Source organism: Alligator mississippiensis, chromosome 13 (genome assembly GCF_030867095.1).
Source record: "Alligator mississippiensis isolate rAllMis1 chromosome 13, rAllMis1, whole genome shotgun sequence".
In the NCBI taxonomy this organism is placed as follows: domain Eukaryota; kingdom Metazoa; phylum Chordata; order Crocodylia; family Alligatoridae; genus Alligator; species Alligator mississippiensis.
In genome coordinates, this window is record NC_081836.1 from 1,143,183 (window position 1) to 1,159,541 (window position 16,359).

At 63.9% G+C, this 16,359-nt stretch overlaps 1 protein-coding gene across 6 annotated transcripts in view; it reads right to left on the reverse strand.

Annotated features, from left to right (window-relative positions):
- Window positions 1-16,359, reverse strand: part of PHC2 (polyhomeotic homolog 2) — a 59,085-nt gene that overhangs the window by 3,820 nt on the left and 38,906 nt on the right. For 4 of the 6 annotated variants that reach the window (XM_059716289.1, XM_059716291.1, XM_059716290.1 and 1 more), the window contains 5 exons: window positions 15,885-16,185; window positions 6,989-7,455; window positions 6,489-6,648; window positions 1,810-2,012; window positions 146-275 (listed from right to left, as the gene is read on the reverse strand). In XM_059716289.1, the coding sequence (XP_059572272.1) occupies window positions 146-275; window positions 1,810-2,012; window positions 6,489-6,648; window positions 6,989-7,455; window positions 15,885-16,185 (1,261 nt within the window). Of the gene's footprint in view, window positions 1-145; window positions 276-1,809; window positions 2,013-3,423; window positions 3,472-3,966; window positions 4,176-6,488; window positions 6,649-6,988; window positions 7,456-15,884; window positions 16,186-16,359 lie in introns of those variants that run through there. The other 2 variants (XM_059716294.1, XM_059716293.1) reach the window with 2 other exon arrangements.

Sequence of the window (16,359 nt, forward strand, 5' to 3'; positions counted from 1 at the left end):
CAGGAACAGAGGCCGGGTAGCAGCCCACCAGTGGGGCAGGAGAGAGGCTTAACCATCAGTGCTACCAGGCTCTTCAGGGAGCAGGCTGCCCTGCCCTGCCTCCTCCAGCACCAGCAGCCCCAGCACCCCGCCAGCCAAGGCCTACCTTGCACGTAGGGCTCCTCCATCTCCGAGTCGGTGGTGGTCGTGTTGTCCTGCTGTGGGAGTTTCTCAGCCAAGAGGCCCTGCGCATACTTCTTCTTCAGATTCCCCACCAGCAGCGAGGAGCGCCCCACCTGCAGAGCCAGGCATGCGGCAGGGTCAGACTGCTCCCCTCCCCCTGCCTGCTAGCTGTGGGCCAGCACCCCACGGGGCTCAGCCGAAGGGCTGGGGGCTCCCAGACTAGAACCCCAGCTGCCAGCTGCAGACAGCAGAGGTCTGTGGCACAAGAACTGCTAGCAGGGTGGGAGACGGGTGCCCAGCCTCTAGCCCTGATGTGGGAACACAAGGCCCTGGCATGGCAGGCAGCAAGCAGACCGAGTGCAGCCACGGGGAATGCACGGCCCATGGTCTACAGCTGAGAAGGCTGTCTGTCTCCATCACGCCCCTTGCCCCCGCTGCTGGCTGTGGGTCAGTGCCAAGGTGCCTTGCCCAAGACAAGCCCCGAACTGCAACTGCCAGCCCTGCCCTGGTTCAAAGGTAAGCCTGGCTGCTCTGGTGTGCAGGCAACTCTATGCCCTTCATGAGGCTGCTCTGCTCAGCTCCCCAGGCCTGGGGCTCTGGTTCAAGCCAGCTCAGCTTCCCTGCTTTGCCTGCCATGTGTGGGCACGTGGCCCCAGCCAGCTGCCTGCACTCCAGCTTGCCACGGTTTTAGAGCACGCAGACAGCACCAGCTGTGGCGCCTGGGGTCAATGGCCCCAGCTCCTGGGCCCAGGCAAGGAGCTGTGCTCAAGACTCTCCAAGAAGCCAGGGTGGGAAAGACAGGAGGCTGCCCACCACACTCCCCACAGGGCTGCTGCCCGCCCCCGAGGCAGTGCTGGAAAGTGTGGGGGCACCAGGACTGCAGCACCCTAGCACCTTGGCCAAGAGGGAACCAGGCCATACACAAACAGCGCTGGTCCCCAAGGTGGGATGTGGAGCCCAAAGTGCCCCCAGGCTAGAGGAACAGTACTGCGCACGAGAACAAACGTGCACAGAACCGGCCGCCCCGGGCTCTGCCTTCCCCTGCTTCTAGACAGCATCACCCAGTGCTTCACTCCGCAGCAGCCAAAGCCCTTGGGTCCCAAGGCACTCTGCAGACCCCGGCTTGGGGTGAACTTCTCCATCCCGCCTCCCCGTAGCCAGGCGGACTCAGCACCTCCCAGGGCTCTCACAGGGGAGCAGAGGTACAGAGCGGTTGAGACCCATCAGACTCTGGGAGCCAAGAGACATGCAGGTGCCAAGGACCCTGACTCTCACAGGAGAGAGCAAAAGCTGCGGGCATGCAACCCCCTCCCTGGAAAGGGGCTTGAGATGTCAAACCCCCAGCCCCCGCACTCAGAGGCCACACAAGCCTCAGGGATGTGCTCATGTCACCGCCAAACAAGCCATGGCAGAGCTGGGAATAGGACCCAGGAGCCCTGACTCCCAGTCCCGTGCTCTAGCCACTAGACCCCCCAGCCCCAGGGAGGCCCACACCGCCAGGCATGCAGCGAGCTGGGCTGCGGGGCCCGAGGGCTCCCAGGGGCTCTGCTGCCATCGCTACCAGAACAGCCAGAGACACCCACGCGCAGCGAGCCGAGAACATCAAAACAAGACAACATAAAACGGGGAAAAGAAGACGGTGCGTACCGGGAAAGGCTCTGCCCCCTCCTGGATCACAAACCCTTCGATAACATGCGTCAGGATTTGGGGTTTCACAATGGCCTGTGGTGGTTTATTCTCACCATTCTGGGGGGCAGTGCCAGCAACCGTAGAAGAAGAGTTTCCGTTCCCTGATGTCATGCCGGGGCTGCTGGGGTCACTCTGGGCATGAACACGGTCCTGTCCTGGCTCTGCAAGGGGAGACCACAGTCAGCTCATGCCCGGGGAGCGGGGGCACACCGCTGTCCCGTGCAAGGCAGGAGACGCACCGCAAGGCCAGCACCCTCGGGGAGGACATGGGCGAGGATGGAAGCAGAGGGAGGCTGCGCCTGCTGCCCTCATCCTACTCCCCCTGCGGGCACAGTCAGTCTCAGACAGATCAGCAGCCGGTGCCATTGAGACCGGGACAGCCATTACCATACAGCTGACTCCCCCGCCCGCCGCCCGGCTGAATGGCCGAGCTGCGCCAGTCACATGGGGCCGTCCCTGGGCTGGCAACACAGAGCAGATTGTGCAGCGCTGAATGCTCTCTGAGGACCCCCACGGGCAGAGTCAATGCAGAGCGCAAGCGTCCACGCAGCTGGGATGCTCCCAGGCACAAAGGGGGGGCGCGGGGAGGCTGCGCGCAGCTGACTGCCGGGTCCCAAGGAGCTGGACTCAGGACCCCGAGCGCTGCAGGAAACAGGCTGAGATGTACTAGCATGGGCCAGCGGCCCTGTCCCGTCCCACCCCGCCTGCCTGCCGGCCCTGGGGTGGGGGGGCAGGGACTGGATGGGTCGGGGGCCTGGAGGGAGCACGACTGAGCCCAGCCCTACTCAGCAGCAGGCGCCCGCGTATGCCAACAACCCCGGTTGCCAACAACTGCAGCCACCCAAGGGAGAGGCCCCAAGGCTGGGCTCCCGGCAGAGCTCAGCACATCCAGCGTCCCATCCCTTTTCACCCTGGCAGTGGCCCAAGCTTGCTCCAGGGCAGGGGCCGTGTGGCACGGCCTGCTGCCACCCGGGCTGCTCCACGGGGGAGCTCTGTGCTGCATGGGGCCGGGCCCTTCCAGAGGCAGCCAGGTCAGGACCCTGCCCCTGACCTGGGCCTGGCCTGGGGCCAGGTCCACGAGAAGGGCTGGAGGGGAGCGGATGCACTGGAGCATGGCAGAGCCCAGGGAGGCCCCAGACAAGGGAGCAGGGCAGGCATCTCCCTTCAGCGCCAGGCTGTCCCATCACCCCAGGCCACGGCCTCTGCCCCTGCCTGCAGCCAGCGATGCCAGGTGGCACGGGGGCAGAGCTCGCTCACCAGAGCCAGGCGGCTACGTGCAAGAGCGCCATGCCCTGCCCTGCGTCCACGGGGCGTCTGGCTGAGACGTGACCCGAAACCCGCAGAGGAAGTGGCGGGACAAGTCAGAGGCAGGCAGCACACCCGTACAGGGCCCGGCCGGGTACGAGGCCAGCGCACAGCCGCATCCCCCCACCCCGGCCCCGAGCCACTGGCCTCTCCCCTCTCTGGGACAAACGGGACCCCCGCACGCAGACCCAGACGCGGCGTGGGGGCTCCCCCCGCGCGCTGCCCCTGCCTTCGCCCTTCTTCCTGCCCCCCAAACCCGGCACGCACCCGTCAGGCCACGGCTCAGGCCCGGGCCCAGCGCCTCCTTCCTGCTCTGCCCCGCTGCCCCCCCACCCCGCCCCGCCCGGCCCGGCCCGGCCCGGCCTTCCCAGCAAACACCCGTCATCAAACAGGAGCGCATGCTCGGCTCCGCTCGGGCTGGGCCTGCCGGGTCCCGCTGGCTCCCGCCTGCAGGAGGAGGCTGGGGCCGGGGCCGGGGCCGGCCCAGCGGCAGCGTCTGCGGAAGGGGCTGGCGGAGGAGACCTGGCAGCACGGGGGCACGGGCACGGGCCCGGGGGGGACCCCGAGGGGCGGCTCGTTGCTCGGACCCCTTGCCCCAGCCCGGCCGCCCCGCGCGCAGCTCCCCGGGCAGGGCGGCGGAGCCGAGCCGAGCCGAGCCGAGCCCGGGCGGCAGCGGAGCCGGCGAGAACAATGGGCCGGGCGCTCCCCGCCGCACCGCACCGCACCGCCGCGAACAAAGGGCGCCGGAGCCCCGCTCCCGCCGCCCTCCCGCCCGGCCCCGGCCCCGGCCCCGGCCCCGCGCGCACCGACCTGCGAGTCAGGGGCGCAGCCGCGTCGCTCCGGCCCGGGGGCGGCCCCCGCGCAGCCGCGGCCCCCGGCCCAGCCCCGGCCCCGCGCCCGGCCCCATGCCGATCCCGATCCGGATCCCGATCCCGCCGCCGCGCTCCCACAAAGGGCGGGCCCGCCGCACAAAGAGGCGGCGCCGCGCCGCGCCGGGCCGGGCCGGGCCAGGGGGCGGGCGCGCCAGGCGGGGCGGGGGCGGCCGACACAATGCGAGTGCGGCTGCGGCAGCGGCTGCGCCCGGCGGCGGCGCGGGGGCGGGGGCGGGGGGCGGCTCCGGCTGCGCTTCGTAGGGCCCCGCCCCGCCCCGCCCCGCGCGGGCACCGCGCGAGCTCCCTCCGGCACCCACCGGCGGCCCGCGAGCGCGAGGGGCCGGGCCACGGGCCTCCTGCGTCCTCCGGGCCAGGCAGCAGCGCGGAGGCGGAGGCTGCTGCTCGGGCCGGCACGCGACCAGGAGCGCGGGGGGCTGCACGTGCCCCTGCCCACAGCCTCGTGCCCACGAGAGCCCCCGCGCCCCGCCCCACGGCACGCTCCCAGCCCTCCTGCCGCGCGCCCGGCTCCTCCGCCCAGCGCCCTCCCTACACGCCCCGGCGGAGCGTGCCCTCGCCGGGCTGCCCGGGCCGGGCAGGGCGGGATGAGGCTCCCTGGGAAGCCCCGGAGACCAGCGACCCTGAACGGGAACAACGAGGAGCCTGTGCCGCGCCGGGGCTTCTCCAGACAGGAGCTTGTCCAGGGGCTGTGTCTGGGGGGCAGCGCCGCTGAGCGGGCAGATGGCATTAATGAGGCAGCCCCCACTGACGGTGTCGCTGTGCCACACGCACGGGCACTCCGGGCCGGGTGACATTTCCACACGGGCCCATCAGGCAGCCATGCTAACCGGCCACAGTCAGATCGTTAAGGGCAAGAGGGGGCTGGGAAGGATCAGGTGTTAGGAGAGAAAACGAGGGCAGCAGTGCCCGGGAGAGCAAGCTGCCTGCCCGAGGGCACATGCCAGATGCCTACTGCGGGGAGCCGTCACTGCCCATCCTCTGCGGCAGCTGACAAGTGTTGGCAAGAGGACGGCTGACTGCTCTGGGCTGACAGCGCCTACAGCCATTTCCTGCCCTGGCAGCATCAGCGAACCCCGCCATGCTGCTCCCTCCCACATGCGGCCCACGACCCGTGTCCAGTCACCCCCCATGCATCAGCACAGCACTGTGGTGGCCGGAGGTGCTGAAGCCCAGCCTCAGGATGCCCTGGATGCGGGTCTGTGCTGCCATGACAACAAGACCCAAGTGGGCTAGCCTGTGGAGTAGACCCACACGCCTCTGTCCCACCTCCCCACCCCGCGCAGGGGAGTCACCAGCTCCGGGCAGGGGCACCGTGCAGCACGTTCATCACAGCTCCTGGGACGGCCCCGTGGTGGGCGCAGGGCAGCCTCGGATCCCAGAGCAGCCTGAGGCCAGGCTGCTGCTGAGAGCTGGTGCACGGCCAGCACAGGCCAGCATCAACCCCACGCAGCCAGGCCAGGGCCTCCATACTGCTGCCATCACACACAAACCCCAGTGCCAGTCTGGGCAACACGCAGCCTGTGGGCACCTCAGTAAAGCCTGCCCCAAGCTCTGCGCCACTGCCTCAGTTGCAGGCGTGCTGCTGCCTCAGGGTTCATTCAGTGTCAGGGTGCCCACGCCAAGTGCCTGGGCCACAGTGCTGCTCCAGCTGGGCAAACATGGGGTTCCTGCCTAGTGCTGGGCCGGAGGGGCGGTGTGTGTAGCAACACGTAGCTACAGGTCACTCCACACCACTGCCCAGGGCCAGCTCAGAAGGCGCCCCTGTCCTTAGGGGGCCCCCCTGAGACTGTCAGGAGGTGCCAGTGCCCATGTTCACACGTACCTCCTCTGCCCCCTCACATCAGGGCAAAGCTTTCCACACAGAACCTGCCTCGTGGAGCAGCCTCCTGGCCTGTCTCCTTTCCCTTCCTTTGCACCCTGGCAGCTCCCACCCTCCTTCTGCCATGGGCTAATTTTGGTGCTGCACCTCTGGAGCTCAGCCAGGATGACAAGAAAAGGGTGCTCCATGGGCTGGAAGGGCCCCAGGGCAGCCAGGGCTGTGGTGTGCTGAGCTGCAGCTATCCATCACGCTCTGCACCATGGGCCTGCCCTGCCCACCCCTGCCCGCCAGCTTGGCAAGGGCAGGCACCCTTATGGTGCCCTGTGCCATGCAGCTCGCCCCTGGGCCCAGCAAGCCCCATGCCTTCATGCTTCTCTCCCCACCAGGCCTGTGGACACTGTTCACACCACAGGCATGCCCAGAAAACAGCTAGACTGGGCTGTGAGAACACCTCCCTCCTCCAAGCCCTCCCAGCCAAGCCGTCCTGACCCACTTCCTCACCAGCCTGTGCACCTCCCTGCTGAGCGGACACGTGACGTCTCCTAGACCGGGCCCAAGGCTGTCACGGCGTCGCTGAGACAGCTCCACCCGCCCCTGCTCCGTGCACAACAGACGCTCCTTACCGGGAGCCGGGGGCCGCCTGCACTCTGTGTCCTCCGGGGCTGGGGCCACGGCCGGGGGCGTTGGGGCAGCTGCCTGCTGCTGCTGCGCTGGCAGGCTCTCCGAGCTCTTATCGGCAGGAAGAACGTCCTTCCTGGAGTTCTCCGGGATGCCGAGCTGCGGCTGTCAGGAGAGGCAAGAGGCAGTGTCAGGCAGCCCGTGTGCAGAGTCCTCAGGGGATCCCAGCGCTCGCACACACAGGGGCCACGTCACGCGGCTCTGGACTGCAGGCTCCCTCCCACGCAGTGCTGAGCAGCAGGCAGGGCTGCCCCACAGCCGCGCAGGGCAGGAAGCAAATGAGGACATGCTGCAGCTGCTGGCAGCCATCAAGCAAAGGGGAATCCATTTCACCCCCACCCCGTTTCCTCCTTTGAGTTAGAGGAGCCCCCAGACCGTTAACCTGCACATCCTGTCTCCTGTTTCAGGCAGGCAGTGCCACTGTCCTTGCCCTGCTCGGACTCACCGTGCCAACGGCGGGCTGCAGCTGCAGGATCACGGCCGAGGCGTGTTGGAACTTGCGTGGTGCAGCATGGTTCAGGCACCCAGGGTGTCCATTCTGGGTCCCGCCCTCTGCCCCGGGTGGCGCTGGGCCCACGGCCTGGAGCCCAGAGACGTGTGGAGTAGGCGGGCAGGGCTGGCTGGTGCCAGGTTTGTGCTGGCTGGAGGCTTGGCACGGCTGTGGGTGGGGCAGAGAGGCCTGGGCCTGCGGGGCACCGTGGCCCTGGAGCTGGACCTGCGCCTGCGGGCTGGGCTGCACAGCCAGGCTGGGCGTGGGCGAGGGCAGTGGCTGGAGTTGGGGTGAGGTGCTGGCACCGCCCTGGATGAGCTGAGGCTGAGGCCTGGGCTGGATCTGCTGCTGCTGGATCACAAACTGGTGCTGGATCTGCTTCTGCTGCTGCAGGAGCTGGTGGGGCTGCAGCTGGGCGTAGGCTGCAGGGAAGCACAGCAGAGCCCTTGTCACTGGCCCATCACACACTTGCAGAGGATCAGCTTCCTCCAAGCTTGCCCACCCGGCACCCGTCAACGCAGGCCACCGCACCCGAGACCCCACACACAGGGCACCTCACACTCACCGCTGGAGCATTCACCTGCTCACTAAGCCAAGTGCAAGAGCTGCCAGGGGAGCAGGGGCTGAGCAGAGCCCTGGTGATGGGAGACCAGTGCTAACCATGGTGGGACCATGGGCAGGGCGGCTCTACCTCAGTTCCTCTACCTGTGCAATGGGGATAATGCAGCCGTCTCATCCCACAGAGGCTATGGGGATTCTGGGTACTTGGGAGATGCTCTGACAACCCAGTAGGGTCCCAATGAGACCCCTGTCTTCCCTGGCTGGTGAGAGCAGGTTTCTATGGAGCTGGAGGAGAGGCCCAGGGGGGGTGGCAGCAGAGGGACAGGAGCTGGCATCTGAGGCCCAAGTGGAGATGTGGGAGGGGCTGGGGCTTCCTCAGGGGACAAGGAGCTGCAGGAGAGGCCTCTGACCTCCACTCCCCAGGGCATCAGACTGGATCCCAGGGAAAGCTTCCCTGTCCCAGCGCTGCTTGGGCTCAGCCAGCATCTGTCAGGGTTGGGGAGGCTGTGCAGACGCGCTCCAGCACTGCAAGGGTTACAGCTGCGCTGGGATCTGGGGCAGGGGCTGCCTGTACTCAGGCTGCTCTGGCTCCCCCCCGCACTGCCGCCCACCCCCAAGATGCACAATTGTCCAGCCACCGGGAACTAACTGCAGCAGATGGAGCCTCCATGTCGGGGCCGAGCGCTTCCAGGCCAGTATCAACCCACCCAAGGCCTGGCTGGCTGCTGCAGCTGGCTCTGGGGAGCCCCAGCCTGAGCCCCAGGGATGGGGGAGGCGTGGAAGGGGAAGGGGCCAAGGATTAGCCAAAGGGCAGATCTGGGCCCAGAGCTGTGCCCGTCCCGGAACCAGAGGTGGGCCACTCCCTGCCCTTCTGCCAGGCCGCACCCCCAGCCTGCAGCTCCTCCACAGCAAGCCTGGGCTGAGCCGTGCCCGCAGCCTTGGAGCTTGCCTGCAGCCAGACCCACTCCTCTGCCAGGGGCACTCGGCCGGGGAGGGGTGGAGCAGGGACCCCAAGGTCCCTGGTTATGTCCACCTTCCCCAGTGCATGGGGCCCTGTGCTGCTGCTGCCCACTGGAGGAAGAGCCCCGAGGGGAGCTGGGGCTTGTCTCTGAGCAGTGATTCCCACCCCCCCAAAGACAGGGCTGAGAGAGCCTCTCCCAGGAGCCGCCTTTGACATGGCCCCACTGCTCCAGGCTCAACTCTTTCGGCAGGGGCTGAAGGCAGCAGCACCATCAGAACCTGACTGCGCCCAGTCCCCATTTAGCACGCTCCCCGCATCCATGCTACACCAGTCCCCTGTCACCGCTCCCCCAGCCCTGCGCTGTGCACCTGCCGCAGCCTTCACTCTCGAGAGCGCTTGCTTCTGCAGCAGGCCCCAGGAGCTTGGGCAACGCAGCCCCCTCTGTGCTCCCGGGGCCAGTGCCAGCCAGAGCCGAGTCCAGTAGCCAAGCTCTCCCTGCAAGCTCTGTTCTTGTCTGGACCTGGCTGCAGTCGCCCAGGGCTCAGCCCCAGGCATCAGCTGAGCAGTGGTTCCCCCAGGGCTGTCCCTGCCAGCGCCCCTCCCCACCCCGGGGCAGGTGCAGCTCCCTGGAGGTCAGCACTGGGGTTAGGCCTGGTTTGGGCCCTTTGGCTCTGGCCTCCCAGCAGCTGCCACCTGCTCTGCTCACATCCTCCCCCGGCTTTTTAAATGCAGATTTGGCCTTTCTACTGGAAGCCTAAAAACCCCGTTGCCATGGAAGTGGCAGGGGTGGGGGAGGGATAGTGGCGTTCCCCCAAAGCTGCCGGCTGGGAGGGGGCGGGAGCCAGCGAGAAACCAGATACCTGTCAGCCAGCCCAGCCTGGGGACAAAGCCTGCACAAAGCTGGAGCAGGAGCAGCCAGCCCCTCCATGCCAGGCAGGCCCCCAAGCGCCCTCCAGCCAGAGCAGTCTCCAGGACCAAGGCACCGCTTCACCGCCCGCAGCCTTGCTCCCCTCCCCAGCCTGCAGCACCCAGCTCAGCCTACCCACCCCTGCTGAAAGGCCTGGTCCCCGGCCCCCAGGAGCACATGGGCTGGCTGCTCTCAGACCCACCTCCACTGCTGGGCACTGCCAAGCACTCCCAGCAGGTCCCATGGCACTGGACCTCAGCCATGCAGGACAGGGGACAAGGATGCTGGGAAACAACCAAACCGCCAGCCCTAGGGCAGCCCGGCTTTCCCCACGCCGTGCACAGCTTCCTGGCTGGCTGTGCCCAAAGCACAGACTTTCCCCATGAAGCTGCAAAGGCATTTCCATCAGCTGCTGGCAGTATAAAATGTGTAACACCGTAATCCATTCAGGTCTGTCCTGGAAGTGATCTAGACAGACACCCCCATCAGAGTGACCATAGCAGCTCCCAGGGAAGGAGCTGGGGTATACGTGCCCTTTCCCTTTTCCCCACGTAGCCCTTTTCTCCTGCTCAGGGATCCTGGCCTGGTGGAGGAAGACAACCACAGCCAGGGTGCCAGGGCTGGAAGCAGGGACCTGCAGCACTGCAGGTCCGTGGGCCTGCTTCTGCCTTGGGCCTGGGAAGTCACAGGTCAGGGGGGCAGAAGGCTCATGTAGGACCAACCCGTCTGACCTCTGCTACAGAACAGGCCCAGGGCTTCCCCAGCTTCATCCATGCTTGATCAGAAGCAGAACCTGGAGAAAAACACCCCGTTGTCACCTACACACCGGGCACAGGCCCGGTCCCAGAATCCAGCTGTCGCTGCACCAGGGCCAGTCCCAGAGGGAATAAGACCTGCCTGCACAGCCCAAGACTCCTGCTTATGCAGGCAGGAATCGCATGAGCCCTTTTGGTCCCCATCATCCCTGAATCCCTGTCTCCTGGGGAAGAGGCCTGCACACCTGTTCTTACTGTGTGGCTACCATCAGCAGCATCCAAAGAGACAGCTCCCAGCCAGCTCCCAAGCAAGCTGGGCCACTCTGGGGCCGGCCCGTTCATCATCTACCCCCAGCCTGCAGCCCTGTTCTGGAGCGGAGGGGCCTGGGTGCTAAGCTGCCAACTGAAAGACTGTGAGTTCAAGTCTGAGTGTGGGTTCTTGCTCTTTGGGTGGCTTGGGAGGCTTTAGCTGGGGCTGGTCCTGTTTTGAGCAGGTCACTGAACTAGATGTGACCTCCTGAGGTACCTTCCAGCCCACACGTTTGATGATTTTAACCCATGGGCATAAACGAACATCACCAGAGGAAGGGCCCTGCTGAGCAGGGATGCATCCTGACCTACTTTCCTGGGTGAAACAGATGTCACCTGCTGTCCCATGGGCTCAGGGAGCACTGGGGCCTGAACCTGCAGGACAATGCTCAGAGCTCCCTGGCAGCAGAGCAGCGCCCGGGGAATCCCACGTGCTCCTCAGATGCATGCCCGAGTCTCAAACTTGCTCCAGGCCTGGGGCTAGGACTGCCACAGCCCATTATGGTCCAAGCCCCAGGGCTACACCGGAGGCCTGATGCTCGTCCAAGGAATCCCAAACAGGTGCTCCTGGGGCCTGGTCCCACTTGCCCCAGGGCCTGCAGGATCAGGACCCTGACGCCCCAGGAGTGCCCGTCTTCCTGGGCAGCTGGTAAGCGTGAGCAGCTCCAGGCTGCCTGAATTCTCAAGCCTTAAATGGTTATCAGCTGGAAAATTAGCAGCACAAAATCCTACCAGCACATCACAGCCACAAGCCTGGGCATCCAGGGCACGCCAAGGGGCAGGGATGTCTGCTTGCCTGGCCTCCATGCTGCCACGAACATCCTGAGGGTGGCACAAAGGTGACATCCAGTTGCACCCAGCGATCTGCCTGCAGCTCTGCCAGTGATAACTATGGGTCCTTCCCGCATTGCTAGGGTGGGGAACAGCACAAGGCAAGAGCTGGTCCCTGGGGGCCCTGGTAAGCACGTTCACCAGATGCTTGCCCTGCACGGCAAGCTGGCTGGTTCTCAAGACACAGCACTATGAGCTACAGCGAGCGTGGCTGTGCAGCTCTTCTTTCTTGATCAGACTGCCAAGTGTTTCCAAGGTGGGTGCCTGACGCAAGTCAAACACTTCCCTTCATCAACCCAGCCTGTCACTGCACGGTGGTTTTCATCCCCTCACGTTCCTTTGCTGCAATTATACTATCTGTCTTTAATTCTCCATCAGTTGTGTCCCACATCAGCTGCTCCATTACTCTGCCTCTGACTGATCTCAGGTTGACAGGCCTGTCACTATCCAGACCTGCCCTGTTCACCCTTCTTCAATACCGACATCACATTTGCTTTCTTCCAGCCTCTGAGCTTCCCAGTGTTTTACACATGGTGAAAATCAATAGCAATGATCCACAGAGTGCTCTAGCCGGCTCTTTTAGGACTCAGATGCAAGTTACTGAGAACTGCTGATCTGAAAATGTCTCGCTTGAGGAGGTGCCGGTTAACGTTCTCCCCAGGTGCTGCAGTATGTCAGCATCATCCTATCACCTTGCTACATCGCTTGGCTGCTTTCCAAATACCGCACAGAAATGTTATTTAATGATTCTGTCCGTAAGATGGTGGGAGAGACAAGTCTCTCGTTTGCACCTAGCAACACAACCGTGCGATTGCTCGGGTTCCTTCTCCTCTCAATATGCCTTAACGATCTCTTACTCTCCCTGTCCCTTCTGGCTTTTGATTTCTCCTTCAGTCTTTTGCTTCCCTTATCAATTTTCTACTACTAGTTTCTGTGCATCGTGGTCAACTCTCCCTCCTCCCCATGATTTACATATAAGCGTACAGGACTGCGGAGCTGCAGCTTCTGAGGCACCTTGTAAAACAGTCACTACGTATCATTCACATCTTCCTATTTACATTCTTTCTTGTTGGTCACCTGGCTCAGCAGATGGCCTGTCACAGACGGGCACAGACACCATTCACCCTACCCTAGCATGAGTTGTGATCCAAAGCAGACAGCACCTAGCACCCCATCTTCTGCTTTCCCTCCTAGGCTACCAATCTGTATAAGCATTCGGGATCATTTGCTTCCGAGTCATTAGAAACCTGGAAACGTGCAAGGCCATGTCACTGCCCACTCATAACTCTCTCCATGCCTCAGTTTCCCCAGCCTTGTGAGTTTGCTCAGACTGCCAGGTGCAGAGGATTAATGACAGAGGCGACAGCATCTCCCAAGAATCACCCTGCCAGGCCTCTGGCTATGAGCAGCCAGGCCCATCTGCCTGCAAGGCACCGTGCCATGGGCAAGCTGGCCAGCTCTGTGCCCGCAGCTCTGGGCAGTGAGCGAGTGCCATCTGTTGCTCAGGGACCCCTTTGCGGGCTCTCGGTACACCTGAGCATGGCATAAGCAGCTGGCACTCCCAGACCGTGCCCACTGCTGCCCACGGCTTGGGCCCTGCACTGCCTCCTCCTGGGCATCTCCGGGGGCAAAGCATGGCTTGGGCTGCTGCCCGGGCCGGGGGAAGCTGGACCTGGCTGAGCTGCCAGGAGCACAACCGGGCTGCGGAGAGGAGATGCAACCTGCCACCAGGAAGCGCAGGCCCCTGCAGCCCGGAGCACCGCGAGCTAGGCAGGGCCTCGACAGCGCCAGCCACGGCTCCCTGCTGCTGCGGCAGCTTCCTCCGCCCAGACCCTTATTTATTTATACTTCATATCAAAGGCCACTGTTTCCATAGCAACCCACAACCACATTACAAGAGCCAGGCCCTGCCGCCTCTGGGAGGGGGGCCGGGGGGGCTGCCAGCAGAGCCTGCACCCGCGGCTGCAGATCACAGCCTGGCTGGACAGGCGCCGACACAGGCCTGCTCTTTTGTTCTAGAAATGCTTCCGGCCATGAGCCACACCCCAGCTCCACACCTCGCCACGGCTGGGGCCAGCCCTGCAAACAAAGGACCCCGGGGGGCTGGCCAGGGCTGAGGACAGCGGGATCGGGGCCGTCTCCCCTGCAGAGAGCAGGGTCCCAAACACCCCTTAGCTGGAGAACAAAGGCAGCCTCCCAGTCCCGCAGGCTGCAGCATCTCCAGGGCAGCATCCACCTGCCAGCTCGGGCACAGTGGAGCTGGGAACGGAGCCCCCGAAGGCCTCTCTCTAGCGGTGCCTGGAGCCGGGGCCCTGGGACATGCTCGCTCGAGTCCTGGGGGAGAACAGCCCAGAAGGCCCCCAGTGCCCAGGAGCTGTGCCTGCTAGGAGGTACATGCGTGAACTCTTGGCCAGTGGCAAGTGGAAGTTAAACAGCCATAACTCAACCCGAATGCTGCGGCTATGCCTCCGCCTCTGCCAGGGAAGTGTGGGGATGCTGCCAACTACCATGCAGCCGTTCAGCCATGGTAAAGCCATCTCCCCTTTCACCCTGTGGTCATGCATCCATACGTCTGTCCCCTCCAGCAGAGATCGCTGCATCAGGCACGGAGCCAGGCTTAGCCCTCGCTCCAAACTGCAACAATACCAGCCCAGCACATGGATGAGGGTCCCTCTGGCTGTCACCTCCTGCCCCCAACTCAAACACCACAGACATCACTGATGGCCTCTGGCCCCTCCTAGGAAAGGACAGCCATCTCATGGTAACCACGGTGGACAAACCTATCCTGGCTGACAGGCAGCCAGCCCCCAGCCTCACGTGACATTTCTCCAGCAACAGGCTACCTGACTCCCATCCCCATCGAGACATCAGGCCTTGCAGGAGATGTAAATGCCTGCTGGGTCCCCACAGCAATACAGACCATGTCATCAGTGGATCGCCTAACAAGGAACGCAACATCCAAGGTTCGTTCACCTGCGCCTCTGCCAACGGCCTGTGCACCAGCACCTGCTCAGAGCCCCCCTGCGGTCTGCGCCACAGACAGGGCCATCTCTGACAATGCATGGACGCGGCTCTGACAGCGGCTGCACAAAGACCCACAGGCCTGCTTCTGACACTCCACCCTCCCTGGACGCTCCAGCGCTGACCTCAGGGTGGCTCTTCTCAGGCTGCAGCATGTTAAACACCAATCTGAACAGGAAATGGCTGGACAACAAGTCACCCGCAGACTGGACTGTGTTACTGTAGTTTAAACAGTGACTGCGGGCTCTTAAACTTGCATTAATTCCTGTAATCTTTGCTCTGATGGTTCTTTGCTTGTTTGCTTCTCCCAGCACCATCACAGAATCACAGACCATGAGGGCTGGAGGGAGCTCAGGAGGTCACATCTAGTCCAACCTCCTACTCTAAGCCGGACCAGCCCCAACTCCATCATCCCAGCCAGGGCTTTGTCTAGCCAGGTCTTAAACACCTCCAAGGATGGAGAGTCCACAACCTCCCTTGGGTAACCAGTGCTTCACCACCTCCTCATTGGCAACACGTAGGGAGTGCATGTGGGTGCACGTGCACCCCCCGAGATTGGCAGTGCACCCCCTGAACCCAGGCGCCGCCGGCAGTCACCGCTCACCACCCCCACCCCGCTACTGATACTGCCGCCGCCACCTGCGGGTGGTCGCCGTGCCCCCCCAGCCTCAGGAGGCATGAGGCGTTCATGACCCTCCTCATAAGAAAGCTTTTCCTCATATCTAACCTAAACTTCCCTTGCTGCAACTTGAGCCCGTTACTCCTTGTTCTTGCTCCTTGCCACCACTGAGAACAGTCCAGCTCCGTCCTCTTTGAACCTTCCTTCAGAGAGTTGACAGCTGCTATTAAATCCCCCCTCAGTCTTCTCTTCTCCAGACTAAACAAGCCCAGTTCCCTCGGCCTCTCCTCACCAGTCACGCGCCTCTCTCCACCCTTTTCCCACCGTTTATATCCAAGTCACTCACTCCCCTGCACACACTGCTCCGTGCTGCCCTTGCCCAGAGTCTGCTGAAGGGAACTCAAGTTCACAAAAACTCGTGCTCTACAAGTATCTTAGCTAGACTACAAGGTGTGCCTCTGCCCTGCCTTCTGCCTCACTTCAACACTGATACTGCAGCTCTGCCAGGGGATGTTGGCAGGGCAGGGTGGCTGTGCCCAGGCTGCTCTCCCAGGAGCAGCAGCAGAGAGCTGGCACGTGACTCCCCGCAACCATAAGGGCCTACGGGTCTGCATCATCAGCACAGCTGCACGAGTACCTGGTGCCACCCTCAGGCCCTGCTCATGGCACTGAAGCACTGCTGCAGTCATGATGGCCCCTGTATTGCAGCAAAGCCCAGGTACACAAAACCCCAGCATCGGCAATTACCAACACATGACACCGTGGCATCTCTGCATAGCCCTGCCCCACGGCCCGTGGTTCTACCACCCCGCACCCTGACACCCACAGCCACCTAGCTGTGGTCATGCAAGGGGGGAGGGGGCCCCGTGGGGTGCTGTGTGCCTTACCTGGGGCAATGAGGGGGTGGCTGGTCACCGGCGTCACTGTGCGGTTCATGGGGTGCCCCCGGCTGTCGGCGCTGCTGGGCACGCTGTCTCCCTTTTTAAGGTGCTCCGTCACCTGCTCAGCCTGGCCTCCTTTGGAGCCCATGGTGGGTGCCTGAGCCGCGGCCTTGCCCTGAGAAGCGCTGGAGGCTGGCTGGCTGCTGCCTGGCGCTGGCTTCATGGCCAGGGTGGGGAGCTGCTGGGCTTGGGAGGAAGCCACTCCTTGTGCTACTGTCTGCTGAGTTCTTATGGCCAGATTCTGTACCTGGAAGGGAGTGGGGAAAGCTCAGAGGAAGCACAGGCCAGCGCTGCCTTCAGGCATGGGTCCCCGAGGAGGCACCAGGCAGGGGGGCAGCCCTTGCTCATTGCCGCTGCGGCCTCTGCTGTGGGGGCCACCCTGGGGATGGGGCACGGAGACAAGAAGTGCCCATGCTCCCCC